This window comes from Oncorhynchus kisutch, linkage group LG20 (genome assembly GCF_002021735.2).
Source record: "Oncorhynchus kisutch isolate 150728-3 linkage group LG20, Okis_V2, whole genome shotgun sequence".
Lineage (NCBI taxonomy): Eukaryota > Metazoa > Chordata > Actinopteri > Salmoniformes > Salmonidae > Oncorhynchus > Oncorhynchus kisutch.
In genome coordinates, this window is record NC_034193.2 from 1,520,983 (window position 1) to 1,534,857 (window position 13,875).

At 44.3% G+C, this 13,875-nt stretch overlaps 1 protein-coding gene across 1 annotated transcript in view; it reads left to right on the top strand.

Annotated features, from left to right (window-relative positions):
- The window catches only part of lyst (lysosomal trafficking regulator), a 256,589-nt gene that overhangs the window by 240,061 nt on the left and 2,653 nt on the right, over positions 1–13,875 (top strand). Inside the window, 3 exon segments of the mRNA XM_031799602.1 lie at positions 7,278–7,417; positions 7,496–7,593; positions 7,863–8,019. Coding sequence (XP_031655462.1) covers positions 7,278–7,417; positions 7,496–7,593; positions 7,863–8,019 — 395 coding nt within the window.

Below are 13,875 nucleotides of genomic sequence, written 5' to 3' on the forward strand. Positions count from 1 at the left end.
CTGGCTGTCCCTCAGGTTGTGGCAGGAGGACACATGTTGGCTTTTCACTGGCTGTCCCTCAGGTTGTGGCAGGAGGACACATGTTGGCTTTTCACTGGCTGTCCCTCAGGTTGTGGCAGGAGGACACATGTTGGCTTTTCACTGGCTGTCCCTCAGGTTGTGGCAGGAGGACACATGTTGGCTTTTCACTGGCTGTCCCTCAGGTTGTGGCAGGAGGACACATGTTGGCTTTTCACTGGCTGTCCCTCAGGTTGTGGCAGGAGGACACATGTTGGCTTTTCACTGGCTGTCCCTCAGGTTGTGGCAGGAGGACACATGTTGGCTTTTCACTGGCTGTCCCTCAGGTTGTGGCAGGAGGACACATGTTGGCTTTTCACTGGCTGTCCCTCAGGTTGTGGCAGGAGGACACATGTTGGCTTTTCACTGGCTGTCCCTCAGGTTGTGGCAGGAGGACACATGTTGGCTTTTCACCCAATAAATATTTATATTTTATACTTTTATAGTTTCAAATTCTTTGTATTGAATTATAATTTTGGGAAAGAAATATTCTCTTAGGTCTGAGTATTTGTCACAGTGTAATAGGAAATGCAACTCTGTCTCTACCTCTCCCCTGGAGCAGAGTGAGCACAGACTGTCCTCTCTGGGCAGCCAGGTTTGTCTGTGACGACCGGTCTCTATAGCCAGACTGTCCTCTCTGGGCAGCCAGACTGTCCTCTCTGGGCAGCCAGGTTTGTCTGTGACGACCGGTCTCTATAGCCAGACTGTCCTCTCTGGGCAGCCAGGTTTGTCTGTGACGACCGGTCTCTATAGCCAGACTGTCCTCTCTGGGCAGCCAGGTTTGTCTGTGACGACCGGTCTCTATAGCCAGACTGTCCTCTCTGGGCAGCCAGGTTTGTCTGTGACTACCGGTCTCTATAGCCCCACTGTCCTCTCTTAGCAGCCACGGTTTGTCTGTGACGACCAGTCTCTAGAGCCAGACTGTCTTCTCTGGGCAGCCAGGTTTGTCTGTGACGACCGGTCTCTATAGCCAGACTGTCCTCTCTGGGCAGCCAGGTTTGTCTGTGACGACCGGTCTCTATAGCCAGACTGTCCTCTCTGGGCAGCCAGGTTTGTCTGTGACGACCGGTCTCTATAGCCATACTGTCCTCTCTGGGCAGCCAGGTTTGTCTGTGACGACCGGTCTCTATAGCCATACTGTCCTCTCTGGGCAGCCAGGTTTGTCTGTGACGACTGGTCTCTATAGCCATACTGTCCTCTCTGGGCAGCTAGGTTTGTCTGTGACGACCGGTCTCTATAGCCATACTGTCCTCTCTGGGCAGCCAGGTTTGTCTGTGACGACCGGTCTCTATAGCCATACTGTCCTCTCTGGGCAGCCAGGTTTGTCTGTGACGACCGGTCTCTATAGCCATACTGTCCTCTCTGGGCAGCCAGGTTTGTCTGTGACGACCGGTCTCTATAGCCAGACTGTGCTCACTGAGTCTGTACCTAGTCAATGTTTTCCTCAGTTTTCTATCAGTCACAGTGGTCAGATAGTCTGCCACCATGTACAGTCTGTTTAGAGACAAATGCATTGAAGTTTACTTAGATTTTTTGTGGTGTCTTTCTAAAATATGATTTATTTTGCTGTAGAGGGTTGCAAGGTGTTTTCTCCACATAGCCAGTTCCTCCTGATGAGGTTTTAATTTATTCCAATTCTCCCAGAAGTGGTTTGATTCTATGGATTCCTGAATTCTATCCAGCCTGATTTTCTGCTCCGTTTTTTGTGCTTAAGTGTGTGTTGCTTAAGTGTGTGTGTTGCTTAAGTGTGTGTGTTGCTTAAGTGTGTGTTGCTTAAGTGTGTGTGTTTGCTTAAGTGTGTGTTGCTTAAGTGTGTGTGTTGCTAAGGTGTGTGTTGCTTAAGTGTGGTGTGTTGCTTAAGTGTGTGTGTTGCTTAAGTGGTGTGTTGCTTAAGTGTGTGTTGCTTAAGTGTGTGTTTGCTTAAGTGTGTGTGTTGCTTAAGTGTGTGTGTTGCTTAGTGTGTGTGTTGCTTAAGTGTGTGTTGCTTAAGTGTGTGTTGCTTAAGTGTGTGTTGCTTAAGTGTGTGTGTTGCTTAAGTGGTGTTGCTAGTGGTGTGTGTTGCTTAAGTGTGTTGTGTTGCTTAAGTGTGTGTGTTGCTTAAGTGTGTGTTGCTTAAGTGTGGTGTTGCTTAAGTGTGTGTTGCTTAAGTGTGTGTGTTGCTTAAGTGTGTGTTGCTTAAGTGTGTGTGTTGCTTAAGTGTGTGTGTTGCTTAAGTGTGTGTTGCTTAAGTGTGTGTTGCTTAAGTGTTGTGTTGCTTAAGTGTGTGTTGCTAAGTGTGTGTGTTGCTTAAGTGTGTGTGTTGCTTAAGTGTGTGTGTTGCTTAAGTGTGTGTGTTGCTTAAGTGTGTGTGTTGCTTAAGTGTGTGTTGGTTGCTTAAGTGTGTGTTGCTTAAGTGTGTGTTGCTTAAGTGTGTGTGTTGCTTAAGTGTGGTGTTGCTTAAGTGTGTGTGTTGCTTAAGTGTGTGTGTTGCTTAAGTGTGTGTTGCTTAAGTGTGGTGTTGCTTAAGTGTGTGTGTTGCTTAAGTGTGGGATGTGGTTGCTTAAGTGTGTGTGTTGCTTAAGTGTGTGTGTTGCTTAATGTGTGTGTTGCTTAAGTGTGTGTGTTTGCTTAAGTGTGGTGGTTGCTTAAGTGTGTGTTGCTTAAGTGTGTGTGTTGCTTAAGTTGTGTGTTGTTGCTTAAGTGGTGTGTTGCTTAAGTGTGTGTGTTGCTTAAGTGTGTTGTTGCTTAAGTTGTGTGTTGGCTTAAGTGGTGTGTGTTGCTTAAGTGTGTGGTGTTGGCTTAAGTGGTGGTGTTGGTTAAGTGTGTGTGTTGCTTAAGTGTGGTGTTGCTTAAGTTGTGTGGTTGCTTAAGTGTGTGTTGCTTAAGTGGTGTGGTTGCTTAAGTGTGTGTTGCTTAGGTGTGTTTGCCTTAAGTGTTGTGGTTGCTTAAAGTGTGTGTTGCTTAAGGTGTGTGTTGCTTAAGTGTGTTGTTGCTTAAGTGTGTGTTGCTTAAGGTGTGTGTTGCTTAAAGTGTGTGTTTGCTTAAGTTATGTTGTTGCTTAAGGTGTGTGTTGCTTAAGTGTGTGTTGCTTAAGTGTGTGTTGCTTAAGTGTGTGTGTTGCTTAAGTGTGTGTGTTGCTTAAGTGTGTGTTGCTTAAGTGTGTGTTGCTTAAGTGTGTGTGTTGCTTAAGTGTGTGTGTTGCTTAAGTGTGTGTTGCTTAAGTGTGTGTTGCTTAAGTGTGTGTGTTGCTTAAGTGTGTGTTGCTTAAGTGTGTGTGTTGCTTAAGTGTGTGTGTTGCTTAAGTGTGTGTTGCTTAAGTGTGTGTGTTGCTTAAGTGTGTGTTGCTTAAGTGTGTGTTGCTTAAGTGTGTGTGTTGCTTAAGTGTGTGTTGCTTAAGTGTGTGTGTTGCTTAAGTGTGTGTTGCTTAAGTGTGTGTGTTGCTTAAGTGTGTGTTGCTTAAGTGTGTGTTGCTTAAGTGTGTGTGTTGCTTAAGTGTGTGTTGCTTAAGTGTGTGTGTTGCTTAAGTGTGTGTTGCTTAAGTGTGTGTGTTGCTTAAGTGTGTGTTGCTTAAGTGTGTGTTGCTTAAGTGTGTGTGTTGCTTAAGTGTGTGTTGCTTAAGTGTGTGTGTTGCTTAAGTGTGTGTTGCTTAAGTGTGTGTGTTGCTTAAGTGTGTGTGTTGCTTAAGTGTGTGTTGCTTAAGTGTGTGTGTTGCTTAAGTGTGTGTGTTGCTTAAGTGTGTGTGTTGCTTAAGTGTGTGTTGCTTAAGTGTGTGTGTTGCTTAAGTGTGTGTTGCTTAAGTGTGTGTTGCTTAAGTGTGTGTGTTGCTTAAGTGTGTGTTGCTTAAGTGTGTGTGTTGCTTAAGTGTGTGTTGCTTAAGTGTGTGTTGCTTAAGTGTGTGTGTTGCTTAAGTGTGTGTGTTGCTTAAGTGTGTGTTGCTTAAGTGTGTGTTGCTTAAGTGTGTGTTGCTTAAGTGTGTGTGTTGCTTAAGTGTGTGTGTTGCTTAAGTGTGTGTGTTGCTTAAGTGTGTGTTGCTTAAGTGTGTGTTGCTTAAGTGTGTGTTGCTTAAGTGTGTGTGTTGCTTAAGTGTGTGTGTTGCTTAAGTGTGTGTGTTGCTTAAGTGTGTGTGTTGCTTAAGGTGTGTGATTGCTGTAAGTGTGTTGTGATTGCTTAAGTGTGGGTGGTGTTTTGCTTTAAGTGTTGTGTGTTGCTTAAGTGTGTGTCTTGCTTAAGTGTGTGTGTTGCCTTAAGTGTGTGTTGCTTAAGTGTGTTTTGCTTCAGTGTGTGTGTTGCTTAAGTGTGGTGTTGCTTAAGTGTCGTGTGTTTGCATCTAAGTGTCTGTGTTGCTTAAGTGTGTGTTGCTTAAGTGTGTGTGTTGCTTAAGTGTGTGTGTTGGCTTAAGTGTGTGTTGCTTTAAGTGGTTGTGTGCTTAAGTGTGTGTTGCTTTAAGTGGGGTTGCTTAAGTGTGGTGTTGCTTAAGTGTGTGTGCTAAGTCGTCTGTTGGCTTAAGGTGCTGTGTTGCTTTAAGTGTGTGGTTGCTTAAGTGTTGTGTGTTGCTTAAGTTGTGGTTTGCTTAAGTGTGATGTGTTGCTTAAGTGTGTGTGTGCTTAAGTTGTGGTGTTGCTTAAGTGTGTGTTGCTTAAGTGTGTGTTGCTTAAGTGTGTGTTGCTTAAGTGTGTGTTGCTTAAGTGTGTGTGTTGCTTAAGTGTGTGTGTTGCTTAAGTGTGTGTGTTGCTTAAGTGTGTGTGTGTTGCTTAAGTGTGTGTGTGTTGCTTAAGTGTGTGTGTTGCTTAAGTGTGTGTGTTGCTTAAGTTGTGTGTGTTGCTTAAGTGTGTGTTTCTTAAGTTGTGTGTTGCTTAAGTGTGGTGTGTTGCTTAAGTGGTGTGTGCTTCTGATTAAGTGGTTAGTGTTTGCTTGGAACAGTGTGGTGTGTTTGCTTAAGTGGTGTGTGTGCTTAAGTGTGTGTGTTGCTTAAGTGTGTGTGTTGCTTAAGGTGTGTGTGGGTTGCTAAGTGTGTGTCGTTGCTTAAGTGTGTGTGTTGCTTAAGTGTGCTGGTGTTGCTTAAGTTGTGGTGGTTGCTTAAGTGGTGTGTTGCTTAAGTGTGGGGTTGCTTAAGTGTGTGTTGCTTAAGTGTGTGTTGCTTAAGTGTGTGTTGCTTAAGTGTGTGTGTTGCTTAAGTGTGTGTGTTGCTTAAGTGTGTGTGTTGCTTAAGTGTGTGTGTTGCTTAAGTGTGTGTGTTGCTTAAGTGTGTGTGTTGCTTAAGTGTGTGTTGCTTAAGTGTGTGTGTTGCTTAAGTGTGTGTGTTGCTTAAGTGTGTGTGTTGCTTAAGTGTGTGTGTTGCTTAAGTGTGTGTGTTGCTTAAGTGTGTGCGTTGCTTAAGTGTGTGTGTTGCTTAAGTGTGTGTGTTGCTTAAGTGTGTGTGTTGCTTAAGTGTGTGTGTTGCTTAAGTGTGTGTGTTGCTTAAGTGTGTGTGTTGCTTAAGTGTGTGTGTTTGCTTAAGGTGTGTGTGTTGCTTAAGTGTGTGTGTTGCTTATGTGTGTGTTGCTTAAGTGTGTGTTGCTTCAATGTTTCTCCATATTGAAGGTGTATATTTATGTTTTCTGGTTCTCTGTGTCTTTGATTAGATATATTTCTCAATTACTTCTGTCGTGTCTTTGGCTATGCCGGATTAAGTGAAAAGACATGCTATTCTATAAAATCCTTTCTCTGTAATTAATATCACCTGATTGAGCTAATCATGTAAATGTAATTAACTAGAAAGTCGGGGCACCATGAAATAATGTTTATAGAGCTGTTATCTTCCAAATAAACTCTTAAAGACCTGGTCATATTTTACATCAATAGCAGTCAATATTAATTGTCACCTTAATTCAGTCTCATCTTAAAGTTGTAAATTCTTGGTTATCTTCACGAACCCTGGCTAACAAGTTGAATCAGCAATACAAAATTTGGTTTAATTATTTATTTACTAAATACCTAAATAATCACACAGAATTACATCTACACAGAATGGATCATACCTTGATTACAAATGACGTCATAAAGGAAAACGGCCCTAGTGGACAGAACGGATATGACAGCTGGTTACACAAAAGAAAAGGGCTGGGTTTGAGTGAAAGAGTGGGAAGACTGAGGAACACAGGGAGAAGCTGTGCTATCGTAAATACAGTATCTGATGCATTCTAAATTACCGCCCATTTGGAAAAGGAAAATGCAATAAATATTTACTCAGAGCTGCGCTTCAATAGGTTGGTGGGAGACGGATGGCCGTGTTGCCCAACAGAGTCCTTTGAAGAGATTTCTCTGATGGTGAATGGGATACGTTATAGTGTTGTCGTTGTGTAGTAGACGGGATACTCTGTCTGTCCTTTCCTAGCCCACGTTTATAGCTGCTGTTGCTAACTCAATGGCTAGGATGTCTCACTTCTTTAGTGAATAAGAGTTCAAAGTTCATACCATTCACAACCAAAGCTCACGCTGAGGTTGGCTTAGTTCTGTAGTTGACATGTTAGTCCTTTTTAACGTATGGACCGTCGTCCTCACGTCCTCGGAACAGGAGGTTACATTTTCGTCAAGGCTTTATATAGGAAGGGAGAGGAGGGCGTGTTTCATTGGTTATAACCTATGTCTCTTCACGTGGGCGGGCCACTGAGTCGGGCCTAATTCATTTATGAAAACCCAAATCTCACATTTTAGAAGCTAAAATCACATTTCATCCCGTCACAAATACTTTCATATTCAAACATTTAAATTGAACAACAATTCCATGTGAATCTGATAACTATAATGTGTAGACTTTCCACTGTAGAGTTTGTCATCCTATCATTGATGAGAATGTCTCAGATGAGACAGACTCGTACACACACAGAGAGACAGACTCGTACACACACAGAGAGACTCGTACACACACAGAGACAGACTCGTACACATGCATATGTTCAACTGGTTGGATCACCAAAATATGGTTAATTTCTCCCCCACCTTCTGATGTTCCCAGAATCTCTATGTTAACCAAGGGATTTTCAATAGTCACATCAGTAGGGTAGAGAAAGGAAAAAGGGGGTAGAGGTAGCTATGAATGTCATAAACCTACCCCCCTACCCCCAGGCCAGCGTCATGACACTAGATTTCTCCATCATCATCAAACTATGTTTCATTCTCTATGCTTTTAGGTTTGGTCTTGTGTTTCTTATGCTCCTATATATAACTCCCTCCTCCTCCTCCCTGTGCATCTCTTCCTGCAGCCTACAGAGATGGAGGTAGAGTCTCGGGTCCACCTGTATGGCCACAGCTCTGAGGTGACCAGCCTCCATGTGTGTAAACCATACAGCATCCTTATCTCTGTGTCCAGGGATGGAACATGCATCCTCTGGGACCTCAACAGGTGGGTGTACGTGGTGACAATGACCCTGCTTTATTCATGAAAGACAGGGGGAAAATGACCTGTTGTTTGTCTTGTTAGGTTGTGTTATGTCCAGAGCCTGACAGGTCACAAGAGCCCGGTGACCGCAGTGTCAGCCAGTGAGACCACAGGGGACATCGCTACGGTCTGTGACTCAGGTGAGGAACTGTATGCTATAAATAGAGTAGTCTAGTGGGAGGACCTGTCTGTTACTGTATATAGTCTAGTGGGAGGACCTGTCTGTTACTGTATATAGTCTAGTCTAGTGGGAGGACCTGTCTGTTACTGTATATAGTCTAGTCTAGTGGAAGGACCTGTCTGTTACTGTATATAGTCTAGTCTAGTGGGAGGACCTGTGTCTGTCTCTGTCTGTCTGTCTGTCTGTCTGACTCATCCTCTAACCTATGATGTTATTGTGTTCATCCAGTGGGCGGGGGCAGTGACCTACGGTTGTGGACTGTGAACGGCGATCTGATTGGCCACGTCCACTGTCGTGAGATCATCTGCTCTGTGGCGTTCTCCAATCAGCCGGAGGGCGTGTCTGTCAACGTCATTACAGGGGGACTGGAGAACGGAGTGGTCAGGTGAGCAGCTTCCCGGTCTGTCTCTCTGTGTGTACGAGTCTGTCTCTCTGTGTGTACGAGTCTGTCTCTCTGTGTGTGTACGAGTCTGTCTCTCTCTGTGTACGAGTCTCTCTCTGTGTGTACGAGTCTGTCTCTCTGTGTGTACGAGTCTGTCTCTCTGTGTGTACGAGTCTGTCTCTCTGTGTGTACGAGTCTGTCTCTCTGTGTGTACGAGTCTGTCTCTCTGTGTGTACGAGTCTGTCTCTCTGTGTGTACGAGTCTGTCTCTCTGTGTGTACGAGTCTGTCTCTCTGTGTGTACGAGTCTCTCTCTGTGTGTACGAGTCTGTCTCTCTCTGTGTGTACGAGTCTGTCTCTCTCTGTGTGTACGAGTCTGTCTCTCTCTGTGTGTACGAGTCCGTCTCTCTCTGTGTGTACGAGTCTGTCTCTGTGTGTACGAGTCTGTCTCTCTCTGTGTGTACGCGTCCGTCTCTCTGTGTGTGTATGAGTATGTCTCTCTGTGTGTTTACGAGTCTGTATCTCTCTGTGTGTACGAGTCTGTCTCTCTCTGTGTGTACGAGTCTGTCTCTCTCTGTGTGTACGAGTCTGTCTCTGTGTGTGTACGAGTCTGTCTCTCTGTGTGTGTACGAGTCTGTCTCTCTGTGTGTACGAGTCTGTCTCTCTGTGTGTACGAGTCTGTCTCTCTGTGTGTACGAGTCTGTCTCTCTGTGTGTACGAGTCTGTCTCTCTGTGTGTACGAGTCTGTCTCTCTCTGTGTGTTTACGAGTCTGTCTCTCTCTGTGTGTACGAGTCTGTGTCTCTCTCTGTGTGTACGAGTCTGTCTCTCTGTGTGTGTGTACGAGTCTGTCTCTCTGTGTGTGTGTACGAGTCTGTCTCTCTGTGTGTGTGTACGAGTCTGTTTCTCTGTGTGTGTGTACGAGTCTGTCTCTCTGTGCGTACGAGTCTGTCTCTCTGTGCGTACGAGTCTGTCTCTCTCTGTGCGTACGAGTCTGTCTCTCTCTGTGTGTACGAGTCTGTCTCTCTCTGTGTGTACGAGTCTGTCTCTGTGTGTACGAGTCTGTCTCTGTGTGTACGAGTCTGTCTCTCTGTGTGTACGAGTCTGTCTCTCTGTGTGTACGAGTCTGTCTCTGTGTGTACGAGTCTGTCTCTCTGTGTGCGTACGAGTCTGTCTCTCTGTGTGCGTACGAGTCTGTCTCTCTGTGTGCGTACGAGTCTGTCTCTCTGTGTGCGTATGAGTCTGTCTCTCTCTGTGCGTACGAGTCTGTCTCTCTCTGTGCGTACGAGTCTGTCTCTCTCTGTGCGTACGAGTCTGTCTCTCTCTGTGCGTACGAGTCTGTCTCTCTGTGTGTGTACGAGTCTGTCTCTCTGTGTGTACGAGTCTGTCTCTCTGTGTGTACGAGTCTGTCTCTCTGTGTGTACGAGTCTGTCTCTCTGTGTGTACGAGTCTGTCTCTCTGTGTACGAGTCTGTCTCTCTGTGTGTACGAGTCTGTCTCTGTGTGTGTACGAGTATGTCTCTCTCTGAGTGTACGAGTGTCTCTCTGTGTGCGTACGAGTCTGTCTCTCTCTGTGCGTACGAGTCTGTCTCTCTCTGTGCGGACGAGTCTGTCTCTCTCTGTGCGTACGAGTGTCTCTCTCTGTGTGTACGAGTCTGTCTCTGTGTGTGTACGAGTCTGTCTCTCTGTGTGTGTACGAGTCTTTCTCTCTCTGTGCGTACGAGTCTGTCTCTCTGTGCGTACGAGTCTGTCTCTCTCTGTGTGCGTACGAGTCTGTCTCTCTCTGTGTGCGTACGAGTCTGTCTCTCTGCGTACGAGTCTGTCTCTCTGCGTACGAGTCTGTCTCTCTCTGTGCGTACGAGTCTGTCTCTCTCTCTGCGTACGAGTCTCTCTCTGTGCGTACGAGTCTGTCTCTCTCTCTGCGTACGAGTCTGTCTCCTTGTGGCTGTTTTTATATGTTTATGCTGCTGTAAACCACTTGTCCAGGTTTCCATCCAAACGTTTCATGTGAGTAACGTACACGTTGGAGAATGTCACAACAGGTCTGATGGAAACCTCAAATTTATCGATAAACTTTTCAAGTGTCGACAAAACAAAATACGGTGTGATCTTCTTTCGTGACGGTAAAAGTAATTATGCGAGAAATTGTGGCTGAAACGCCTTTCTGCACAAATATTCATGTGATAAACTGAGTTACATGATGATGTTGGTGTTGATGCTCCTTTTGATAAATGTGGACTTGGCTGCCGTTTCACAGAGAAAAGTAATCTGTCTCTTTTTCCATAATAATCTCCTCGTGTTCAGAGCTGACAGTAGACAGACAGTATTCACACCCCTCGACTTGTCCTCATTTTGTTGTTACAAAATGTAAATTATGTTATTTCAAGTTAAAAACTGAAATGTCTTGAGTCAATAAGTATTTAACTCCTTTCTTATGGTCTAAATATGTTAAGGAGTCAAAATGTGCTTAACAAGTCACATAATAAGTGTCGTGGACTCGGTGTGCAACACTAGTGTTTTAAAATGATTTCTGAATGACCTCATCTCTTTACCCCACACGTACAAGTAAGGTCCCTCAGTCCAGCAAAGACCCAGAGGTTTTCCAATACCTCGCAAAGAAGGGCACCTATTGGTAGATGGGTAAGAAAAAAAGCAGACATTGAATATCCCTTTGAGCATGGTGAAGTTATTAATTACACTTTAGATGGTGTATCAATACACACAGTCACTACAAAGATACAGGCCTCATTCCTAACTCAGTTGTCGGAGAGAAAGGAAACTGCTCAGGGATTTTCACCATGAGGCCAATGGTAACTTTAAAACAGTTAAGGAGTTTAATGGCTGTGATAGGAGACAACTGAGGATGGATCAACAACATTGTAGTTACTCCACAATACTAACCTAAAGGACAGAGTGAAAAGAAGGAAGCCTGTACAGAATACAAAATAACAAGGCATTTAATTAAAACTGCAGAAAATATTATTTTCTTAATACTTTGAATTCCGGACATAAGTTTATGTTTGAGGTAAATCCAATACATCACTGAGTACCACTCTCCATATTTTCAAGCATAGTGGTGACTGCATCATGTTATGGGTATGCTTGTAATCGTTAAGGACTGGGGAGTTTTTCAAGATTAAAATAAACTGAATGGAACTAAGCACAGGCAAAATCCTAGAAGACCTGGTTCAGTCTACTTTCTTCCAGACACTGAGATTAATTCACCTTTCAGCAGGACAAGAACCTAAAGCACAAGGTCAAATATACAGTGGCCGAGTTAGTTTTCACTTAAATCTACTTGAAAATCTATGACAATACCTGAAAATGTCTCTCGCAATGATCAGCAACCAATTTGACGGAGCTTGAATAATGTTGAATAGAATAATGGGTAAATATTGCACAATCAAGGTGTGGAATTAGACTTACCCAGAAAGACTCACAGCTCTTAGAGCCTTACCCAGAAAGACTCACAACTGTAATCGCTGCCAAATATGCTTCTTCAATGACTCAGGGGGGTTGAATACTTATGTAAATTTGATATTTCTGAATTTAATTTTCAAAACATTTACCAAAATGTCTAAAAACATGTTTTCATTTTGTCATTATGGGTATTGTGTGTAGATGGGTGAGAACAATATATATTTAATCCATTTTGAATTCAGACTCAACAGAATGTGGAATAAGTCAAGGGGTGTGAATACTTCCTGAAGGAACTGTAGTCTACCCACACTGTCTCTGTTGACTAGAGAGAACGTACCAATACTTCCTGAAGGAACTGTAGTCTACCCACACTGTCTCTGTTGGCTAGAGAGAACGTACCAATACTTCCTGAAGGAACTGTAGTCTACCTACACTGTCTCTGTTGGCTAGAGAGAACGTACCAATACTTCCTGAAGGAACTGTAGTCTACCTACCCACACTGTCTCTGTTGGCTAGAGAGAACGTACCAATACTTCCTGAAGGAACTGTAGTCTACCTACCCACACTGTCTCTGTTGACTAGAGAGAACGTACCAATACTTCCTGAAGGAACTGTAGTCTACCTACACTGTCTCTGTTGGCTAGAGAGAACGTACCAATACTTCCTGAAGGAACTGTAGTCTACCCACACTGTCTCTGTTGACTAGAGAGAACGTACCAATACTTCCTGAAGGAACTGTAGTCTACCTACCCACACTGTCTCTGTTGGCTAGAGAGAACGTACCAATACTTCCTGAAGGAACTGTAGTCTACCTACCCACACTGTCTCTGTTGACTAGAGAGAACGTACCAATACTTCCTGAAGGAACTGTAGTCTACCCACACTGTCTCTGTTGACTAGAGAGAACGTACCAATACTTCCTGAAGGAACTGTAGTCTACCCACACTGTCTCTGTTGACTAGAGAGAACGTACCAATACTTCCTGAAGGAACTGTAGTCTACCTACACTGTCTCTGTTGGCTAGAGAGAACGTACCAATACTTCCTGAAGGAACTGTAGTCTACCCACACTGTCTCTGTTGGCTAGAGAGAACGTACCAATACTTCCTGAAGGAACTGTAGTCTACCTACCTACACTGTCTCTGTTGGCTAGAGAGAACGTACCAATACTTCCTGAAGGAACTGTAGTCTACCCACACTGTCTCTGTTGACTAGAGAGAACGTACCAATACTTCCTGAAGGAACTGTAGTCTACCTACCCACACTGTCTCTGTTGACTAGAGAGAACGTACCAATACTTCCTGAAGGAACTGTAGTCTACCTACCCACACTGTCTCTGTTGACTAGAGAGAACGTACCAATACTTCCTGAAGGAACTGTAGTCTACCTACCCACACTGTCTCTGTTGACTAGAGAGAACGTACCAATACTTCCTGAAGGAACTGTAGTCTACCTACCCACACTGTCTCTGTTGACTAGAGAGAACGTACCAATACTTCCTGAAGGAACTGTAGTCTACCTACCCACACTGTCTCTGTTGACTAGAGAGAACGTACCAATACTTCCTTAAGGAACTGTAGTCTACCCACACTGTCTCTGTTGACTAGAGAGAACGTACCAATACTTCCTGAAGGAACTGTAGTCTACCTACCCACACTGTCTCTGTTGACTAGAGAGAACGTACCAATACTTCCTGAAGGAACTGTAGTCTACCCACACTGTCTCTGTTGACTAGAGAGAACGTACCAATACTTCCTGAAGGAACTGTAGTCTACCTACCCACACTGTCTCTGTTGACTAGAGAGAATGTACCAATACTTCCTGAAGGAACTGTAGGTAGTCTACCCACAGTCTCTGTTGGCTAGAGAGAACATACCAATACTTCCTTAAGGAACTGTAGTCTACCCACACTGTCTCTGTTGACTAGAGAGAACGTACCAATACTTCCTGAAGGAACTGTAGTCTACCTACCCACACTGTCTCTGTTGACTAGAGAGAACGTACCAATACTTCCTGAAGGAACTGTAGTCTACCTACCCACACTGTCTCTGTTGACTAGAGAGAACGTACCAATACTTCCTGAAGGAACTGTAGTCTACCTACCCACACTGTCTCTGTTGACTAGAGAGAACGTACCAATACTTCCTGAAGGAACTGTAGTCTACCTACCCACACTGTCTCTGTTGACTAGAGAGAACGTACCAATACTTCCTGAAGGAACTGTAGTCTACCTACCCACACTGTCTCTGTTGACTAGAGAGAACGTACCAATACTTCCTTAAGGAACTGTAGTCTACCCACACTGTCTCTGGGGACTAGAGAGAACGTACCAATACTTCCTGAAGGAACTGTAGTCTACCTACCCACACTGTCTCTGTTGACTAGAGAGAACGTACCAATACTTCCTGAAGGAACTGTAGGTAGTCTACCCACAGTCTCTGTTGG